This window comes from Scyliorhinus canicula, chromosome 2, assembly GCF_902713615.1.
Source record: "Scyliorhinus canicula chromosome 2, sScyCan1.1, whole genome shotgun sequence".
NCBI classification, from domain to species: Eukaryota; Metazoa; Chordata; class Chondrichthyes; order Carcharhiniformes; family Scyliorhinidae; genus Scyliorhinus; species Scyliorhinus canicula.
The window spans coordinates 76,250,057-76,271,223 of record NC_052147.1 but is presented as its reverse complement, the minus strand read 5'-3'; the positions used below and the strand labels follow the sequence as shown (position 1 = coordinate 76,271,223).

Genomic DNA, 21,167 nt, shown 5'->3' with positions numbered 1-21,167 from the left:
GGTTTCCAATTGTGGGGCAGCTACATGCCGTCAGGAAACCCCTGGGCTGCTGGCAAAATGGAGCATCCCGATGGCGAAGAATCCAGCCCCACTTGTTTTCCATGATATATGTTCATGATTGTTAGGGCACAATTTCAAAATTAACAGATGACACAAAACTTGGATTTATTGTGAACTTTGAGGAGGATAGAGAGGGTAGACAGGTTGATGGAACTAGCTGACATGTGGCAAATGAAATTTAATGCAGTGATAGGTAAAGTGGTGCATTTGGTACGTGTGCTTGTTCCACCATTGGATAAGATCCTGGGTGATCTGTTGTGGTCTCAACTCCACTTTCCTGACTGACCATGACCTTTGACTCTCTTGTCTATCAAAATCTATCTCACTCAGCCTTGAATAAATTCAATGACACATGGCTTTCTGGAGAAGATAATTCCACATACTAACAACCTTCTGAAATTAATTCTCTTCATCTCCATCTTAAAATGGAGCCCCTTATTCTTAAACTGTGTCCCCCTAGTTCTGGTCTCCCCCACATGAGGAAACACCCTCTGAAGAAGTCCCATCAGGATCCTATATGATTCAATAAGATCACCTCTCATTCTTCTAAACTCCAGTGGATATAAGTGCACCCTGTTCAAACTTTACTTATAAGATTGGCCTTTCATTCCAGGAATGAGTCTCATTTAAATTTGAGCTGTCTAGAACAACAGGAACCTTGCAGCAGAAGTTCATTGCCCTTGGCAAGAAAACTGAACCCAGGACAATGATGAAGAGGGTGATCAGGAAAGGAAACAATAGATTTGGGAATTAGGATCAGCCGGAAGGGTGGCAGTGGCAGCAAAGGGTAGGTGAGTGGGTGAAAGCATAGTGGTATTGTCACTAGACTAGTAAACCAAGGCCCCAGAGTAATGCTTTGGGGACCCAGGTTCAAATCCCACTACTGCAGATGGTAAAATTTGAATTCAATAAAAATCTGAATTCAATGACCATGAAACCATTGTCAATTGTCGTAAAAACCCATCTGGTTCACTAATGTGAAGGAAGGAACTTTAGGGAAGGAAATCTGCCATCTTTACCTAGTCTGGCCTACATGTGACTTCAGACCCACAGCAATGTGGTTGACTCTTAATTGGTGCTCAAGGACAATAGAGATGAGCAATAAATGCTGACACAGCCTGCGATTCCCACATCCCATGAACGGATAAAAAAATGTACCAGTAGTGATTGCAAAGTGGTGGGGAGCTCCATGTCTTTTGAATTATGTAGTCAGAATCCTCTCAGATTCATATTCAGATAAGCTAAAGCTTGTTTTGTCAGTTACAGCCTTTCTGACAGTCCTTTTTAGGTCACACATAGAATTGATTTCCTTGGGCATTAGTGTAAATCAATCTTACAGTTGCTGTTTCAAACGGGTCTTAGGGCTGTTGCAAAGAGATTATTGGCTGCTTCGTGTGTGGGCGTTGCTCACCAAAAATTTGGCTTTTAACAATTTGTTGGGTGGTAGAGTTTCAACTCATAATGATTATGTGATTTTGTATGCTATTTAAGAGATTTAGTATCTAAACAAATATTCCGTAAAGCTAAATTTCAAGGTCCAAATACCTTGAAAATGGAAATTGGTGAACTCAAACAAAGGAAGTAAAATTAAGGGGTAAGTTTACCAATGACAGAAAAGTGTAACAGATAGGCATGATGGAAACATGTGGTGAAAAAATTGATAGGAAAACATTTAGGAAGCCAGAAGCATCAGCATTAACCTTTTAAAATAGACATAGGTTCTTATATCATATTTCTCAGCAAATAAATAAAACAATGGAAGGATGGAAGTAAATTCCAAAAGAGAAACAATGCTTAGCATTTTGGAGACGATTCTAGAGTAAAACTGCTTTCAAATTTCCAGTTTGTCTCTTTCTCCCTTGATTCTCAACTAACTTTTCTTTATGATATAGAAAGTGTGTACACAGAACAGTTTCCAATAATATTATTACAAATCTAGCATCTTCAATTCTGGGTGCACCTACTTTATTTAAATCTTCCATGGCTGACTTTAACTGTCCTAACCTTCTGTTTACAGCACCTCGGCGGCAGTAATTAAATGCAGTGGCTTCACCCTTTACAGCTATCTGGTATGTTAGCTCACTAATTGCAGACTGCAAGGTAGCCCGAGTGACTTCAGATTCTGCAGCCACAGGATACATTGCTGTTTCATCTTGTTCTGTTGGTGGCTGTAGATTCAGCAGTTCAATCTCCTTCAGGTCGGTATGCAAATGGGAAGATTCTTTTTCTTTCGAAGCCAGCGGGCTATCTTTTCTATCTACAGCTGTTTCGCTGGATGGTTTTAATGGCGGGAAAACATCATCAAACCACATGTTCCAGATATCTCTGACCCACTCTCTGGCAACTGCCCCTTTGGGAACTCCCCCTTGCTTTTTCACATAACCTTCAAAGTCGAATAAGGTTGGAAGGCTTGAATTTCGCCGGAGAACTTTAGTCCGAGGTTCTTTTCCACCAAATGTACTCAGGCGAACTATTGAAGGCAAGGATTCAGATCTGTGGACGAGAGTTTAAAAACATAAAATTACAAATTATAGAATGAAAGTTCAGTTTTTGAGACAATCTTATTATTTCTTAAAGTAATAATTAGAAAACCTATTGAGAGGCTTTGCAGCCATCGACAGTTTTCTGTAAGCAAAAGCTATCTTTCTTGGTAATAATGGTTTTCTCATGTAGGCTTTAATTTTTTTTCGGCGTTTCGGTTTTTTTGTTTTGACCACTGGTTCCACTACTGAAATTGAGGTTACAGGCTGTTGGCTTTCAACAAGTAATTTGCTTGGTGTCACTGAATCCAATAACTGAGAAACCTCTGTAGTCAGACTGGATTTTGATACTATTTCCATATGTTCATTTAATGTCTGTAATGATGTCTGAATTAACTGTTGCCTCTGGAGTTCTATCTCCTTCATCAGAGTTTGAAAAGGAGCACTTATTGTTCGGCTGGACTCATCAAAGTAGCAGAGGTTTGGTAAAGAGTAATGCTTGTCAAGGCTTATCGAAGGCTTGTCAATGGTTTTATTTAAATTCATATATACAATTATTCTCCGCTTTTCTTCAGGATGGTGTACAGTGGATTCTGAGGTCGTCATCTGAATTTCAAGCAAAATAAAATATTACATTCATTTTAGTGCCCTCTACTGTCTATATCAATTAAAAAGCCAGAGACATGCAAGAGCTAGACACACAAAAAGTGGCTCTGGGCTAGGTCTTTGTTTTTCAAGAGGATTTGATGACAAAACGCCCATTGTGGGTTTAGAGAACTGTTCCTCGATGGAGTCAATTCAAAAGTGTGGACAAACAAGCCCAACACTAAGGAAGCTCAGGAGGGTAGCCCTTGAAGAAAGGTAAAGGAGGGAAGGTGGCTGCCGCGCCCATTACCCCGGCCACATTGATGGCAGTGATGGCGCAGGAGCTGGAGAAGTTTGGAAATCAAATGGATCAGCAGTTTGAGCAGCAGGGCAAGGAGATACAATAATTATTTAAATCCACTGATGAGGAAGCTTTGGACCCAATTCGAAGGCATTTGGTGAAGACTTTGAATGTGGTCAAAGTGCAACATGACACAGTCAAGGGTGTGGAGGAGGCCCTGGCACAGCAGAAGGATCAGATGGCTCGTTGGAGGCTGAGTTGCTGATGGTCGCAGATATCAACAAAGGCCTGAGGCTAAAGATGGAAGATCTGGAGAACAGCTCATGGCGGTTAGGTTTGTGGGAAGGCCGGAGGCATTGGATAGCTCGAAGCCTACCAGAGATGTTTTCTCGGTTGGTGAGTGAGGATGAATTGGATAGGGCTCACCGGGTGATCCAATAGAAGCCGAGGCCAAATGAGTCACTGCAGGCGGTGATTATCCACTTTCATAATTACTAACAGAAGGCGCAAGTCTTGAAGTGGGCAAGGAGGATTCGGAATATCAACTGGGACAGGCGCATGGTTCGATATATCAAGACTTTGGGATTGAGCTGATGAAGAGGAATGTGGTCTTTAACAGGGCAAAGGCTGTTTTCTACAGTAAAGGTGTGCAATTTGGGGTGCACCCGGTGAGGTTGTGGTTCATCATAGACCCAAAAGATAATTTTTTTCAATACGTCGGAGCAGGCAAAGGCCTGAAGGGCCGGGTTGAAGAGGGCTGTTTGGGACTCTGTATGTACTGTACTTATGCCTTTGTACGTTTTGGTGTTGGATGCTTTTGGCCTTGTTTGGATCCGAGGCTGGGCAGGTCATGACCCAGGTCTCTGAGGGTGTCAGCAATGACAAAGGAGTTGTTGGGATTTATGGAGCGAATCGGGGCGGCGGACCCATGGTGGTTTGAGAGGCTGAGGGCAAAATAAGTTTTGTTCTGACTAAGATGTCAACAGGGATTGGTGGGGAATTTTTGTTGGGGTGTTGTTTCTGTAAGCCATGTTGGCCGGGTTTTTTTTTCCCCTCAGTGTGGTGGCTTATTGTGTTAAAATTTATAATATAAAAGCCTCAATAAAATATTTAAAATAAAAAAATAATTTTTGTTCTTCTCGGATACCCACAGGGGGTACTCCCAGATTGATTTTTGTTGTCCTGGACAAGTCTAGCAGTCGGGGAAGGCATGGACCCAGAAGGGTTCCCAGCAGAACATTATAAGAGGTTTGTGTCGGAGATGGGGTACCTGTTAGTGGAGATGTACAATGAGTTTGGGGGGGGGGGGGGGGGGGGGTGAGCTTCCCACTGATGACCTCTTGTTATACGTGGCGAACCCAGTTGAAAGTTTTTGACAGGATTATTGAATCTTGGGGGAGTTTAGTCTTTTTCGGGTATAAGCAACCCTCCAAGCCGTCGAAAGTGGGGCATGCGTGAGCAACTTGGCAGAGTTCCTCCATCCAGAAAAAATTCATGTTCACCATAAGAGGGCAGAGGAGGGTTTCTCCACAAGGTAGAGGCTGTTCACTGACTTCTTCAAGGGACAGTAATACGTTAGTGGGGGTGGAGGTTCTTTGTTGTTTCTGTTCTGTGTATATTTGAAAATACCTCCAATTAAATATTTTTCACAAAAAAAAAGGACTGACTTCTTTGTTATGGGCAAGACTTTGCTCCCTCGAGTATTTGGCAGTGGTCATTTCGGACCATGCACCCCAATTGGTGGATTTGAAGCTAGAGGTGGGTCAGGCGCAGCGTACAAGGTGAAGGTTGGATGCGAGTCTGCTGGCTAACTCTGGTTTTGTGCTAAGATTTCTTGAGCCATAAAGGACTATGTGGCATGGAATGAGAATGGGACGGTGTCGCCCACCACATTGTGGGAGGCATTAAAGGAGTGATCAGGGGAAAGGTCATCTCGTACAAAGCTCATATGAATCGGGAGGCAAGGCAGCTCTGGCAGGAGCAAGTGGATGAGATTTTGGTTGTGGATAGGGAGTATGCGAGTGATCCCACACCAGAGCTTTGGGCACACAGGAAGAAGCTGCAAATGCGGTTTGACCTTTTCTCCACGGGCCGAGTGGTGCATCAGCTGTGGCAGGTAAAGGAAGAAGGCTAGCCACCTTTTCCCCATCAGTTAAGGTGACAAGAAGCTGCTAGAGAGTTTGTGCAAATGGGGTATTCCGGTCCTTCTATGAGGGGCTTTACAAGTCAGAGCCGCCGGAGGAAGAGCAGGGGATGTTAAGGTTCTGAGGGGCTGGAGTTTCCTCCGGTATAAGAGGAGTTGAGCGAGGAATTGGAGGCACCCCTGGGGTTGGAGGAGGTGTACATGTCTCACAGGAAGTCGCAGGCCAGGAGCCTTGTATGGAGCTAGAGGAAATGGGCGAGGTACTAAATGAATACTTTGCATCAGTATTCACCAAAGAGAAGGAATTGGTGGATGTTGAGTCTGGAGAAGGGTGTGTAGATAGCCTGGGTCACATTGAGATCCAAAAAGGCGAGGTGTTGGGCGTCTTGAAAAAAAAGGTGGATAAGTCCCCAGGGGCTGATGGAATCTATCCCAGAATACTGAAGGAGGCAAGAGAGGAAATTGCTAAGGCTTTGACTGAAATCTTTGGATCCTCACCGTCTTCAGGTGATGTCCCGAAGGACTGGAGAATAGCCAATGTTGTACCTTTGTTTAAGAAAGGTAGCAAGGATAGTCAACTTCAGGCCAGTGAGCCTTACGTCAGTGGTAGGGAGACAGGATCTACTCCCATTTGGAAGCAAGTGGACGTATTACCGAGAGGCAGCACGGTTTTGTGAAGGGGAGGTCGTGTCTCACTAACTTGATAGAGTTTTTCGAGGAGGTCACAAAGATGATTGATGCAGGTAGAGCAGTGGATGTTGTCTATATGGACTTCAGTAAGGCCTTTAATGCCCTCATGGCAGACTGGTACAAAAGGTGAAGTCTGATTTTCTGATTGGAGGGCTGTGACTAGTGGTGTTCCATAGGGGTCAGTGCTGGGACCTTCGCTGTTCATAGTATATATAAATGATTTGGAGGAAAATGTAACTGGTCTGATGAGTAAGTTTGCGGACGACACAAAGGTTGGTGGAATTGCGGATAACAATAAGGCCTGTCAGAGGATACAGCAGGATTTAGATTGTTTGGAGACTTGGGCGGAGAGATGGCAGATGGAGTTTAATCCGGACAAATGTGAGATAATGCATTTTGGAAGGTCTAATACAGGTAGGGAATATCCAGTGAATGGTAGAACCCTCAAGAGTATTTTTTTTTTAAATTTAGTGTAGCCAATTCATTTTTTTCCAATTAAAGGGCAATTTAGCGTGGCCAATCCACCTACCTTGCACATCTTTGGGTGGTGGGGGCGAAACCCATTCAAACACGGGGATAATGTGCAAACTCCACACAGACAGTGACCCAGAACCGGGATCTAACCTGGGACCTCGGCGCCGTGAGGTAGCAGGGCTAACCCACTGCACCACCATGCTGCCTAACCCTCAAGGGTATTGACAGTCAGAGAGATCTAGGTGTGCAGGTCCACAGGTCAATGAAAGGGCAACACAGGTGGAGAAGGTAGTCAAGAAGGCATACGGCATGCTTGCCTTCATTGGCCGGGGCACGGAGTATAAAAATTGGCAAGTCATGTTGCAACTGTATAGAACCTTAGTTAGGCCACACTTGGGAGTATAGTGTTCAATTTTGGTCGCCACACTACCAGAAGGATGTGAAGGCTTTAGAGAGGGTGCAGAAGAGATTTACCAGGATGTTGCCTGGTATGGAGGACATTAGCTATGGGGAGAGGTTGAATAAACTGGTTTGTTCTCACTGGAACGAAGGAGGCTGTGGGGTGACCTGATAGAGATCTACAAAATTATGAGGGGCATAGACAGAGTAGATAGTCAGAGACTTTTTCCCGTGGGTAAAAGTTAAGTGTGAGCAGTGCATGAGAGGGCCTGCAAGCTATACACACATGATCTGGTCCTGCCCCAAGATGGTGGGTTTCGGGGGACCTTTTTTTGGCACCATATCGGCAATTCTTGATGTGGATTTGGAGCCCTGCCAATTAGTTGCGATATTTGGGATATTGGACCTGCCGGAATAGAGGATGGGTGTGGGGGCGGATGCTCTGGTTTTTGTCTCGTTGTTGGCTCGGTGGTGGATTCTGCTGAGTTGGAGGTAGGCGACCCCGGTCAGTGCTGTTACTTGGCTGGGTGATTTTATATATAATATATATATATATATATAAGCATCATTCACTTTCAAATAATGAAAGCTTGTGATAAATAAATAAATAAGATACAATGTAAAAAAACACACGCAGCTTATAATTAACTTTAATATTTATAACATATGTTCCAATCCTGTATAATCATACAGCAAAATGTAAAAGGTACCTCAAAGTGATTTCTGAATGATTCATTGGAAGAATAAAAGGAAAACACTCGTAGATCTGGTAATGAGCTGTGCTTTTTAAAAAGTGTCCTTAACTGAAATAAAACATATTATTTATGACAACAACCATTTGGTAGGTGTTTAGCACCATTAATAAACATCCCAAGGCACATAACAAGACTGTTAGCAGTAAAAAACATTTTATCACTGAAGCACAGAAGATACAAGGAAAGAGGACCACAAATTTGGTCAAAGATCATTTTTCGGAGCATTTTAAAAGGAGGACAAAGAAGTAGAAAAGCTCAAGAGGTTTCAATACGAGCTTAAGGGCCAAGGCGTTGAAAGCTTGGTGACCAAAAAAGGATGATTAAGGTTGTATATTTGAGAGTGTAGAACTGGAGGAAAGTGGATATCACAAGGGGCTGTAGGGCGAGAGGGGGCCGGTTTAACTCACTTGGCTAAACAGCTGGTTCATGACACAGAGCAAGGCCAGCAACATGGTTCGATTCCTGTACCAGGTGAGGTGTTCATGAAGGCCCCGCCTTCTTGACCTTGCCCTTCGCCTGAGGTGTGGTGATCCTCAAGTTAAAATCACCACCAGTCAGCTCTCCCCCTCAAAAGGGGAAAGCAGCGTATGGTCATCTGGGATTATGGCAAGATGACAGACATAGGCTATAGATAAATTTGGAAAAAAGGAACAGGATTATAAAATTGAGGCATTGTCAGACTGGGAGACAGAATAGGTTAGCAAATTGTTACAGACGCCTGATCAGCTCTTGACAGTGGCTAAGAGACTGAACCAGAGCCAGAACTTAAGATGGTATGGAAAGATCGATTCGTTCCAGGAGTGATAACATAAGAAATAGGGCTTTGCAATTTTAAAAACAAACTTTATTAAAAGAAAACATAACAATATTTAAACTTAAACCCTAACAATGATAGATGACATGCAGTTTTGTAACTTTAACACACTAGTTCCCATTAAAGAACACTTTAAAATAAATATGCAGCTCTCGTTCCACTTACACAAACAGGAAAAAGGCAGTACTTGCATTCGTTCTGAACCCTTTTTCAAAGGCTGCCTCATTGGCAACATTCTCTCAGTCCATTTCCAAAGCCTTCTTCTCTGTAACTTACATGACCTCTCTCAGTCACTTTCCACAGCCTTCACCCCCGTAACTGTTCAGAACAGCATTCTTTCTCCCTCTTTTTGCCAAGTTCTTCACAGCCCCTCATACAAAAGGTTCTCTGCTGGGGTTTCCAGGCTTGAACCCATCAGCGTTATCTTGGCTGTTTAATTGCCCACTCCCGTTCATACAAAAAAACAGAGCCATGCTATTGAGATGCAAAAAGTCTTACAACACCAGGTTAAAGTCCAACAGGTTTGTTTCAAACACTAGCTTTCGGAGCACAGCTCCTTCCTCAGGTGAATCACCCGAGGAAGGAGCATTGCTCCGAAAGCTAGTGTTTGAAACAAACCTGTTGGACTTTAACCTGGTGTTGTAAGACTTCTTACTGTGCACACCCCAGTCCAATGCCGGCATCTCCACATCATTGATATGCAACTAATCTCCCATAGACGAACAAAGAGGCCATCAGATTCTGTAATGGGCTAATAGATGGTCAGACAGGAATGTCCCAAAGAATAATATCTGGGGCATCCTGTGTATTCCCCATTACAGATTTAAGTCTGACTGGGACAATGTAACTCGGCCCGGTGTGATGTATCCCTGACTCGGTGTTCGCAGGCTTTTTCCCCCCTCAGTCTATTTAGCCCCTAAGTTGCATGGTACATTGTCTAATTTCTGGACCCAATTTTCTAATATCTCCGTGACATACGAAAGTAAAGGAATGACGCAAATTAAGATTTGGGCACCTACAAGTATCCTACTTGTGACAATAAGCGATTTTAATTTTCATTTCATTTCAGAGTGATACTGGCAGTATGGGTAACCCACTCCAGCACTGCACACCCCACCACCCCCACACTCCACCTCTCTTCCTCCATTCCACCACCCTATTCCACACCCCCCACCCCACCAATTCTCCAAGCCCCCATCCCACCAGCCCTGCACACCACACCACCAATACGTTACCCCCCAACCAGCCGCCACCCGCTGGCAGGGCAGTGCGCAGCCCATTCAAGAGCAATGTCCACCGTAGCCCCTGCAGGAGAGCGCCGGGCAGGGGCCGCAAAGTGTACACTGGCATAGGTAGCACCGGCCACAAGTACCTCTGGCATCAGGGACGGGTGCGAGGGCTCAAGGCCCCCACAGTGCCAGACACCAACGGAGCCAGGGGTGTGAAGGGCAGAGTTCCAGAATGAATGGCCGGGGTGGGGGAAGGGGTATTGCGGGGGCAGACCGGGCCACCGTGTAGCCCGGTGGACCTGGTTGGGCACAGGGCTATGCATCATGCTAAGATGTCGACTATCACCCCCTGTAGACTATTTTGGAATTCAACCAGGAATACTGGCCTTCATCCTCGTAGCCTCAGCCCTGGGAGGTACACTGAGGCTATAAGAGCTGGAGCTGCTTGGGGAGGACCCTGTAGCAGCAGAGCCTGCCCCAGAGGAACTGGAAGCAGCCGGTGAGGATAGAAAGCCGGAAACTCAACAGGACGAGCAGGAGTAATTGGGAAAGAGGTGCCGCATAAGCTCTCATGCCTGTCAGTCATGGACCTGCTGGACCGGGCATGCCGAAGACTCCAACTGAGCAGGGGGCAGTGTGACATATTTGCCAGGTCATGTCGCACCTGGCACCGCGGGGGTATGGGAGAGGATACCTGCTCCCTGTGGCTGTCAAGGTGACGGTCGCTCTGAACTTTTACGCCACAAGGTCCTTCCAGGTGCCGAGTGGGGACCTGTCCGGAATCTCACAGACCTCAGTGCACAGGTGCATCCGCGCTAATATATATTGTAAATAATTGTGGACCCAGCACTGATCCCTGGGGCACTCCATTAGTTACAGGTTGCCATCCTGAAAATGCCTCTCTTATCCGAACTCCCTGTCTTCTATCAGGTAGTCGATCCTCTATCCATGTTAATATACTTCCCCAGCACCTTTGCACAATGGATAAGAATGACCTTTCAGATTTTCAGCTGTTCATTGGGATTCCAAGATCAGGCCTACTGGCTGCTGATTAAGAGGAACCAAGAGCAGCAAAGACTCTATTACCTGAAAACATTGCAGGAAAAGAATAAAAATGTATCATTTAACACACAACATTTCCAGTTAGTGGAGATCTAGAAACAGGGCAAAAGGCAGTTGTAACAGGAAAATGAGAAGGAGACCAGTAACCCCTTCCTGATCATTTGCATTACACCAACAATACTGTACCTACTGCAGACACAAACACAGCCACAAGATCCGATGCAGACTCTGCTATAGCCCCAGCCCAATAGAATCCCTAAACTTGCAAGGCAATGTGAAAGGTATGTGGTGAATGTAACTCTGTAATTCACACTGTTTTGTGAGACCATGCATTTGTAAGCGCAGTTGCGTTGCCCGACCACTAGGGGGAGTAGCGCTGGGAATGCTTAGGAGTTTGTACAGGGCTCCACTCTTGGCTCCAGGGCCGGCTCAAGGCACCGGCAACTCGGGCGACTGCCCGGGGCGCCATGTGCTCGGGGGCGCCAGAGACTCGGGTCCCGCGCATGCGCAGTTGGGCCGGTGCCAACCAGTGCATGCACGGTGGCCGCCCGCCCCCAGGGCGGCCCCCCGGCTCGGTCCGCCCCCCCGCTCAGTCCCCCCCGCCCCGCCCTCTGGTCCGCCCCCCCGCCCCGCCCTCGGGTCCGCCCCCCCGCGTCCGCCCCCCCGCGTGTCCGCCCCCCTCTCGGATCCGCCCCCCCGTCCCCGCCCTCGGGTCCGCCCCCCCGCGTCCGCCCCCCCGCGTGTCCGCCCCCCTCTCGGGTCCGCCCCCCCGCCCCGCCCTCGGGTCCGCCCCCCGCGTCCGCCCCCCGCCCCGGGTCCGCCCCCCCGCGCCCTCGGGTCCGCCCCCCCCTTCGGGTCTGCCCCCTCCTCGGCCTCGCCCCCCCGCCCCTCCTCGGCCTCGCCCCCCCCGCCCCTCCTCGGCCTCGCCCCCCCGCCCCTCCTCGGCCTCGCCTCCCCGCCCCTCCTCGGCCTCGCCTCCCCGCCCCCGCCTCGGCCCCGGCCTCGCCCCCCCGGCCCCCCCGGCGCTGCTTGGCTCCGCCCATGACTCCTCCCCCTGGACTGCTGTATAAATACCAATTCTCAGAGCCAGTCATTCAGTTCATCGAGAGTTCAACGCGGAACAGGCTGGCTCTGTTGTAAGTAGATTAAAACCACTGTTCATATCTTAAAGCACATGTCTAGTGAATTGATGGTTCCATCAATTTAATCTACTTAAGGAACAGTCAGGATCAATCATGGAATCAGCCCTCAAGCCTGAGCGACTGGAACTTGACCCACAGGATGCAGAGGCAAAATACATTTTTTCTCATTGTCTGCGGTGTTTTAAAGCCTACCTGGCGGAAGCAAGCACAGCCGAAACAAGAGAGGAGCAGAAACTGAGCCTACTGCACACGAGGGTGAGCCACAGAATCTCTACTCAACTAAGCTGCGCCGGTTCGTATACTGAAGCCCTAGCGCTACTCGACAATATGTATGTAAGGCCTGTAAATTAGGTCTATGCACAACACATGTTTACTACTCGCCGCCAGCAGCCTATGGAATCGCTCGCAGAATTCCTGAGAGAGCTTAAAACTTTATCTAGTGACTGTAATTACCAGGCGGTTACCAGGGCAGAACATAGAGAACTTGCTGTACGCGATGCCTTTGTTGCGGGCCTTAGGTCAAATTAGGTGCGCCAACGACTGCTGGAAAAGGGGGCCCTAAATCTTGAAGCGACTGTTGAACTTGCTACCACTCTGGAGGTCTCCTTCCGCAGCCTCACCTCATTCCCCGCGGACCCCATGACCCCGTCATGGGCCCCCGACCAGCGACTCCCCCTGGCCTGCGCCACGCGGCCGCCCAGCCACAATGCTGCCCCAGCCTGCCACTTTTGCGGCCATAATCAGCACTCGCGGCAGCACTGCCCGGCCTGCAACGCGACCTGCAGCAGCTGCGAGCGAAAAGGACACTATGCCAAGGTGTGTCTGGCGAAGAAAGCCCCAGCCTCTAACCCTCCCACGGCTCAAAGCACTCGTTCCCTGAATTCACAGGCCCGCAGGCCCCGAAATGCTGCAGCTGTATGCCGACTCCACCCCCACCCGACATGTGTGACTTATGGGGGCGGCCATCTTGGCAATCCTCCTCCATGCGGCCGGCCATGTGCGACCCATGGGGGCGGCCATCTTGGGATCCATCCCCTTCAAACTCTGAAACTCACCTCGACGACTACGAACTCAGAGGGCAGTCATCACGGGGCCACTCCAGCACAGCTGATCGAGTCGCCGACGACCCGCAACTCAGCGCAGTCACTCTGGACCAATCGCGCCCGAAGCATCTCCGCAACTCGATGGCGACAGTCCAAATTAACGGGTACAGCACGCCGTGCCTTTTCGACTCCGGGAGCACTGAGAGATTCATACACCCAGATCTGGTAAGATGCTGTTCGCTCCCCGTTTTCCTCACGCGGCTAACTATCTCCCTCGCTTCGGGCTCCCACTCTGTCCAGATCCAAGGGCGCACCGCCACGCGCTCACAATCCAAGGCGCTAGCTATGCCAAATTCCAGCTCTACGTCCTGCCCGAACTCTGCGCCCTACTCTTATTAGGCCTTGATTTCGAGTGTAATCTCAAGAGTCTCACCCTCAGTTTCGGCGGACCCCTACCCCCACTCACTATCTGCAGCCTAGCCACGTTGCAAATCTCTCCCCCTCCTCTCTTTGCCAACCTCACCCCGGACTATAAACCTGTAGCCACTCGCAGCAGGCGGTACAGCCTGCAGGATAGGGTGTTCATCCGGTCGGAGGTCCGAAGGCTCCTCAGTGAGGGGATCATAGAGGCCAACAACAGCCCCTGGAGAGCTCAGGTGGTGGTCGTCAAGACCGGGGAAAAATTCCACATGGTCGTAGACTATAGTCAGACCATTAATAGGTTTACGCTCCTAGACGCGTATCCCCTCCCCAGGATTGCAGACATGGTTAACCAGATCGCCCAGTATCGGATTTTTTTCCACGGTGGATCTGAAGTCTGCATACCACCAGCTCCCAATCCGCCCGGAGGACCGCCACTACACGGCATTCGAGGCCGATGGCCGCCTCTTCCATTTCCTCCGGGTTCCCTTCGGCGTCACTAATCGGGTTTCGGTGTTCCAACGAGCAATGGACCGAATGGTGGACCAGTATGGGCTGCGGGCCACGTTCCCATACTTGGATAACGTTACCATCTGCGGCTATGGCCAGCAGGACCACGACGCCAACCTCTACCGTTTTCTCCAGACAGCTCAGAAACTAAACCTCACCTATAACAAGGAGAAATACGTTTTCCGCACGACCAGACTAGCCATCCTTGGCTATGTCGTGGAAAACGGAGTCCTGGGTCCCGACCCGGACCGTATGCTTAGAACTCCCTCTCCCTCATTGTCCCAAGGCCCTCAAACGGTGCTTGGGATTCTTTTCGTATTACGCCCAGTGGGTCCCTCAATATGCGGACAAAGCCCGCCCACTCTTTAAGGCAACACTATTTCCCCTGTCAGCTGAGGCGCGCCAGGCCTTCAACTGCATCAAGGAGGACATCGCCAAAGCGGCCATGCGGGCGGTGGATGAATCCACCCCCTTTCAGGTTGAGAGCGATGCCTCAGAGTTAGCTCTTGCAGCCACTTTAAATCAGGCAGGGAGACCATTCACATTCTTCTCCCGTACCATCTCCGCTTCGGAACTCCAACACTCGGCAGTCGAAAAAGAAGCACAAGCCATTGTGGAGGCTATTCGTCACTGGAGGCACTACCTCGCAGGTAGGAGGTTCACCCTCATCACCGACCAAAGATCGGTTGCCTTCATGTTTGACAACTCGGAAAGGGGCAAAATTAAAAACGATAAAATCCTGCGGTGGAGGATCGAACTCTCCACCTATAGCTACGATATTAAGTATCGACCGGGGAAGCTCAACAAGCCCCCAGATGCCCTATCCCGCGGGACGTGCGCCAGCGCGCAGATCGACCGCCTGAAAATCATCCACAATGACCTCTGCCACGCGGGGGTCACCCGGCTCGCCCACTACATCAAAGCCCAAAATCTGCCTTTCTCCACTGAGGAGGTAAAAGCAGTCACCAGAGACTGCCCAATCTGTGCGGAGTGCAAACCGCACTTTTTTAGACCAGACAGGGCCCACCTGGTCAAGGCTTCTAGGCCCTTTGAACGCCTCGCGATCGATTTCAAAGGGCCACTCCCCTCAACTAACAGGAACGTTTACTTCTTAAACGTCATAGATGAGTTCTCGCGCTTCCCATTTGCTATTCCGTGCCCCAACATGACCTCCCACACAGTCATTAGGGCCCTGCATAGTATCTTCACCCTGTTTGGTTTCCCCAGCTACGTGCACAGTGACCGGGGTATGGCCTTCATGAGCGACGAGCTGCGTCAGTACCTGCTCGACAAGGGCATCGCCTCGAGCAGGAGTACCAGCTACAACCCCAGGGGGAACGGACAGGTGGAGAGGGAGAATGCGACGGTCTGGAAGACCGTCCTACTGACCCTCCGGTCCAGGAATCTCCAAGTCTCCCATTGGCAGGAAGTCCTCCCAGACGTGCTCCACGCCATTAGGTCCCTCTTATGCACAGCGGCCAATCAGACCCCTCACGAAAGGCTCTTCATTTTTTCCAGGGGCACTACCATGGGGGTCTCACTTCCGGCATGGCTGAAGACACCGGGCCCCGTACTCCTGAGGAAGCACGTCAGGATGCACAAAACTGACCCCCTTGTACAGAAGGTGCGCCTGCTTCACTCCAACCCCCAGTACGCCTTCGTCGAGTTCCCCGACGGCCATCAGGGCACGGTATCCCTCCGGGACTTTGCACCCGCCGGGTCCAGCATCCCCTCTATCACTACAGATGCACCCCTCACCCTACACCCCATCCTGCCGCCCCCTCGGGCTCCCGAGCCCACTAGCTCGCACCACCTGTTCCGTGCGCCCGCACTGGCTAACCCCCAGTGCCCTCAGTCCCCAGTCGAACCAGACGGGTATGGAGCTCAGACGAGATCTTCCCTGGAGTCCGCCACCGTACCCCAACCCACAACACCTGTCCAGCCACCGCAAGAGGCTGCAACCCCGGTGCTCCGCAGATCGCAGCGGACAGTCCGACCACCGGACAGACTCAATTTATGAACCACCACCCCCGCCGGACTTGATTTTTTTTGTCGGGGGTGAATGTGGTGAATGTAACTCCGTAATTCACACTGTATTGTATATACATGAGACCATGCATTTGTAAGCGCAGTTGCGTTGCCCGACCACTAGGGGGAGTAGCGCTGGGAATGCTTAGGAGTTTGTACAGGGCTCCACCTTTGGCTCCGCCCACGACTCCTCCCCCTGGACTGCTGTATAAATACCAATGCTCAGAGCCAGTCGTTCAGTTCATCGAGAGTTCAACGCGGAACAGGCTGGCTCTGTTGTAAGTAGATTAAAACCACTGTTCATATCTCAAAGCACGTGTCTAGTGAATTGATGGTTCCATCAAGGTACAAAGACACAATGAAACAAATCTTCATTCCTTTGTACTGACTTTTGCCCATGACAAGACAGCGATTTCCTGAGTGCAAGGGTCAGGAAAATCAGCCCTTTTAGTTCCTGAAAAAGAAAACTTTAATTTATTGCATCAGACAGTAAATGAAAACGTCACTGGTGAATCATACCATCGCAGCTTTCTCTTCCAAATTTTCCTGCTCCTCATCCATGTCAAAATCTTGATCCGATTGGAATGTTTCCATGGCAAAGTCATCCACTTGATCCTTTAGTGTTGGCATAGAGATTGTTCAACAAGATTAAATGCTAAAATCTTGGCTCCATATGTCTAAAATACATGAATCAATGGCTCAAAACATTTGATTTGATTGGTAATAATATTTTGGAAGCAATGATTCTTTCAAAAATGTAATTAACTATACAATTAAGGCGACTTCCGGTGGCGGCGATGTCCGAGTGAGTCGCACATTCGGCGGGCTCTCACTCCGGCGGGCGTTTAGGGGCTGATTCCCCGCGATAGCGGGACCACGGACCTGAAGGAAGGCGGCAGCGAAAGTGCTGAGAGGCGGGCTGCGGCACATGGAACAGCGGGAGTCCAGGAGGCAGAAGAAAAGAGAGAAAAAGGGACAGAGACAAGGACCTGAAGAAACTTACCTGGAACCTAAGATGGCGGACACACGGACCCTGGACTCAGCAATCCAGCAGGCGCTGGATAACATGCTCTAGGTAAGTCCAGTTTTGAAGCGCTGAAGTGGGACAGCTTGGACCAAATCCAGAAAGTGGTGGATCAGCTGAACCAGAGGCTGGATGCGCAAGATGTTAAAGTTAAGGAGCTGGGAGAGGCGGTGGAGGAGCAGGAAGATGCGCAGACGGTTGCGGCACCAGAGGTTGACGGGCTAAAGGAGCGGCAGAGAAGACTGCTAGACAGAGTGGAGGAGCTGGAGAATAGAGCCCACAGGAACAACCTGAGGAAGGTCGGCCTCCCGGAGGGGACTGAGGGAGCTGATGCCGCAGCGTTTGTAGCAGACAATTGATGAAGCTGATGGGGGCCGAAGCCTTTCCGCACCCGCCGGAGCTGGAGGGGGCATACAGAGTGCAGGCGAGGCAGGGGCGGCCAGGCAGACCTCCCCGCCCGATGGAGATTAGGTTCCACAGGTTCATGGACAAGGAGCGGATGCTGCGGTGGGCAAAAAGCGCCAGGAGCAGCGCGTGGAACAACAGTGTCCTCAGCATTTACCAGGACCTAAGCCAGGAGGTGGCTCGGCGGCAAGCAGCCTTTAAGAACGTCAAGGAGGTGCTGTTCAAGAAGCATGTGTAGTTTGGTCTGCTGTTCCCGGCTCGTTTATGGGTCACACACCAGGGTCAACACCACTACTTCTCCGAGCCTGAAGAAGCGATGGACTTTGCGAGGGATCAGGGGCTGGTCCCGAAAAGAGGCCCCACGGACGCGAATTAGAGCCCGAGGACTACCGTAGGAAGGTATGTCGAATGGGCCTGGATTGCTGCTCAACGGTTTGCTGGGTCAAAGGTGCCAAGCGGAACATTTGGGACTCTTTCCTTTGTTCATGGACATTGGAGCCGGCACGGTAACGAAGGGGGGCCGGTCAGCAAGGGGGGCCGAGGACGTGGGTTGGGGTTTTTTCTTGTTTTGTTGATGTCCATGCCTTCCTGTGCCAGTGAGTTTGCTCCAGTGGGTTGGAGAGGGGGATGGGGCGCCGGGGAGTGGGGAGGAGGACGGGGAAACAATATGAATGAGACAGGAAGGCGCCGGAGTGTTGAGTCACCGGGCTAGCAGATTGGCTAGTCAAGGGAGTAGGTGGGGGGGGGGAGGTCACAGCCAGTGGATGGCAGGGGAAGGGGTATCGGGGGATGTTGTTAGGGGGGGGGGAGTTGTTCTGCTGACGTGGGAGGGACTTGAAATAGGCACTGGAAAGGAGGTTGAGGGTGGAGGCAGCCAACAGGCGGGCCAGGAATGGCGCGACGCACGGGCCGGAGGCCGGCCTGAGAAAGGCTATGGCTGACCAGCGTGGGGGCGGGGGAGGGGGGGTTGTGCCCCCCGACCAGGCTGATCGCCTGGAACGTCAGGGGACTGAATGGGCCGGTTAAGAGGGCGCGGGTGTTCGTGCACTTGCGGGCTCTGAGGGCGGACATAATTATGTTGCAGGAGACACATCTGAAAGTGTCTGACCAGACCAGGCTAAGGAAGGGCTGGATTAGCCAGGTCTTCTACTCGGACTTGGACTCGAAGTCCAGCAGGGTGGCAATCATGATCAACAAGCGGTTGCAATTTGAGGCGGAGGGCATAGCCGCAGACAGGGGGGGCAGATACCTGATGGTACGGGGCAGACTGGAGGGGAGAAGAGTGGTGCTGGTGAATATATATGCCCCGAACTGGGATGACGTGGACTTCATTCAAAGAGTGCTGGGGAAGATCCGGACCTGGACTCCCGCAGGCTAATAATGGGGGGGGGGACTTTAACATGGTCCTTGACCCGGCTTTAGATCGGTCGTGTCCCAGAACGGGTAGACTCCCAGCAATGGCAAGGGAGCTGAAAGGGTTTATGGAGCAAATGGGGGCAGTGGACCCCTGGAGAGCCAGACAGCCGTCAGGAAGGGGCTACTCGTTTTATTCGCAAGTCCATAAAGTATATTCTAGGATAGATTTCTTCGTACTAAGCAGGGATTGTATAGGGGAGGTAAAGAACACGGAATATTCGGCAATTACTATCTCAGACAATGCCCCGCACTGGGTAGACCTGCAGATCGGGGGGGCGAGCTACCAATGCCCGCAATGGAGGCTAGACGTGGGACTGCTGTCGGAGGAGGGGATCTGCGAGAGGCTTCGGAGATGTATGTAAAATTACCTGCAGGTGAATGACATGGCGGAGGTCTCAGCGGCGACCCTGTGGGAGGCGCTAAAGGCAGTAGTGCGGGGGGAGCTGATTTCAATTGGGGCCCACGGAGCCAAGGCAGACAGGGCAGAGATGGATAGATTAGTCAGGGAAATGGGTCGGATAGATGAAGAGCACACGGAGTCCCAGGGGGAGGTTTTACTCAGGGAGAGGCAGAGACTACAGGCGGAACTGGGGGCACTATCCACGAGTAGGGCCGTGGAACAGCTTAGGAAGGCGAGGGGCGTGGTGTACGAGCATGGGGAAAAGGCTAGCAGACTGTTAGTGCAGCAACTCAGGAGGAGGGAGGCGGCCAGGGAAATAAGTAGAGTGATGGATGGGGAGGGGCGCAAAGTGGAGGACCCTGCAGGATTGAATAAGGTATTCCGGGACTTCTATCGCAAGCTGTATACTTCGGAGCCGCTGGAAGAACCGGAGGAGATGAAAAGGTTTCTGGACGGGTTAACCTTCCCGACAGTAGGTGGGGGGCGAGTGGATGAGCTGGGGGCCCCGATTAGAGTGGAGGAGGTATTGGGGGGCCTAAAGGCCGTGCAGTCGGGAAAAGCCCCGGGGCCGGATGGATACCCAGTAGAGTTCTATAGGAAGTTTTCTGAGCTGCTGGGCCCGGTCTTGGCGAGGGTTTTCAATGAGGCAAGGGACAGAGGGACCCTGCCGCCGACAATGTCGCAAGCCACTATATCACTGATATTGAAGCGGGGTAAAGACCCGGAGGTGTGCGGGTCCTACAGGCCAATCTCCCTGATTACTGTTGATGCCAAGCTCCTGGCAAAGGTACTGGCGATTAGAATGGAGGACTGCGTACCGGAGGTGATTGGGGAGGACCAAACTGGGTTTGTGAAAGGTAGGCAGCTGGCGGCCAACCTGAGAAGATTACTTAATGTGATAATGATGCCCCCGGCAGGCAGGGAGGTGGAGGTAGTGGTGGCGATGGACGCCGAGAAGGCCTTTAACCGGGTGGAGTGGGACTATCTATGGGGGGTGCTTGGACGGTTTGGGTTCGGGGAGGGTCTGGTGGATTGGATCAAATTATTATATCAGGCCCCGAAGACCAGTGTCAGGACTAACAGAGAAGTGTCTGAGTACTTTAGGCTGCACCGAGGGACCAGACAGGGCTGCCCGCTCTCCCCGCTGCTGTTTGCGCTGGCCATAGAGCCACTGGCGATTGTGCTGAGAGCCGCAAAGGGATGGAAGGGGATGGTGAGGGGCGGGGTAGAACATAGGGTCTCTCTTTACGCAGACGACCTGCTCCTGTACGTGTCGGACCCAGTGGCCGGGATGGGAAGTATACTGGGAATGTTGAGGAAGTTCGGTCAGTTTTCAGGATACAAATTAAATATGGCCAAGAGTGAAATGTTTGTGGTACAGGCAAGGGGCCAGGAGAACAGATTGAGAGAGCTACCGTTTAGGCTGGCTGAGGAAAATTTCCAGTATTTGGGAATCCAGGTGGCACGAGACTGGGGCAGGCTGCACAAGTTAAATTTGGCCAGGTTGGTGGAGCAAATGAAGGGAGAGTTTCGGAGATGGGATGCATTCCCGCTGTCGCTGGCAGGGAGGGTGCAGACTGTAAAGATGACAATCCTCCCTAGATTTCTGTTTGTTTTTCAGTGCCTCCCGATCTTTGTCCCACAGTCCTTCTTCAAAAGAGTTAACAGGATGATCATGAGCTTTGTCTGGGCGGGAAAATCCCCGCGGGTGAAGAAGGCGATGCTGGAGAGGAACCGCAGCGAGGGAGGGCTGGCTTTGCCGAGTCTGATTAATTATTACTGGGTGG

General features: G+C 50.6%; 1 protein-coding gene across 1 annotated transcript in view; it reads right to left on the bottom strand.

Annotated features, from left to right (window-relative positions):
* Positions 1-21,167, bottom strand: part of ttc6 (tetratricopeptide repeat domain 6) — a 564,332-nt gene that overhangs the window by 318,305 nt on the left and 224,860 nt on the right. Inside the window, exons 8-11 of the mRNA XM_038780915.1 lie at positions 16,655-16,750; positions 7,843-7,935; positions 2,653-3,146; positions 2,025-2,553 (exon numbers count right to left, since the gene is read on the bottom strand). Coding sequence (XP_038636843.1) covers positions 2,025-2,553; positions 2,653-3,146; positions 7,843-7,935; positions 16,655-16,750 — 1,212 coding nt within the window. The remainder of the gene's footprint in view (positions 1-2,024; positions 2,554-2,652; positions 3,147-7,842; positions 7,936-16,654; positions 16,751-21,167) is intronic.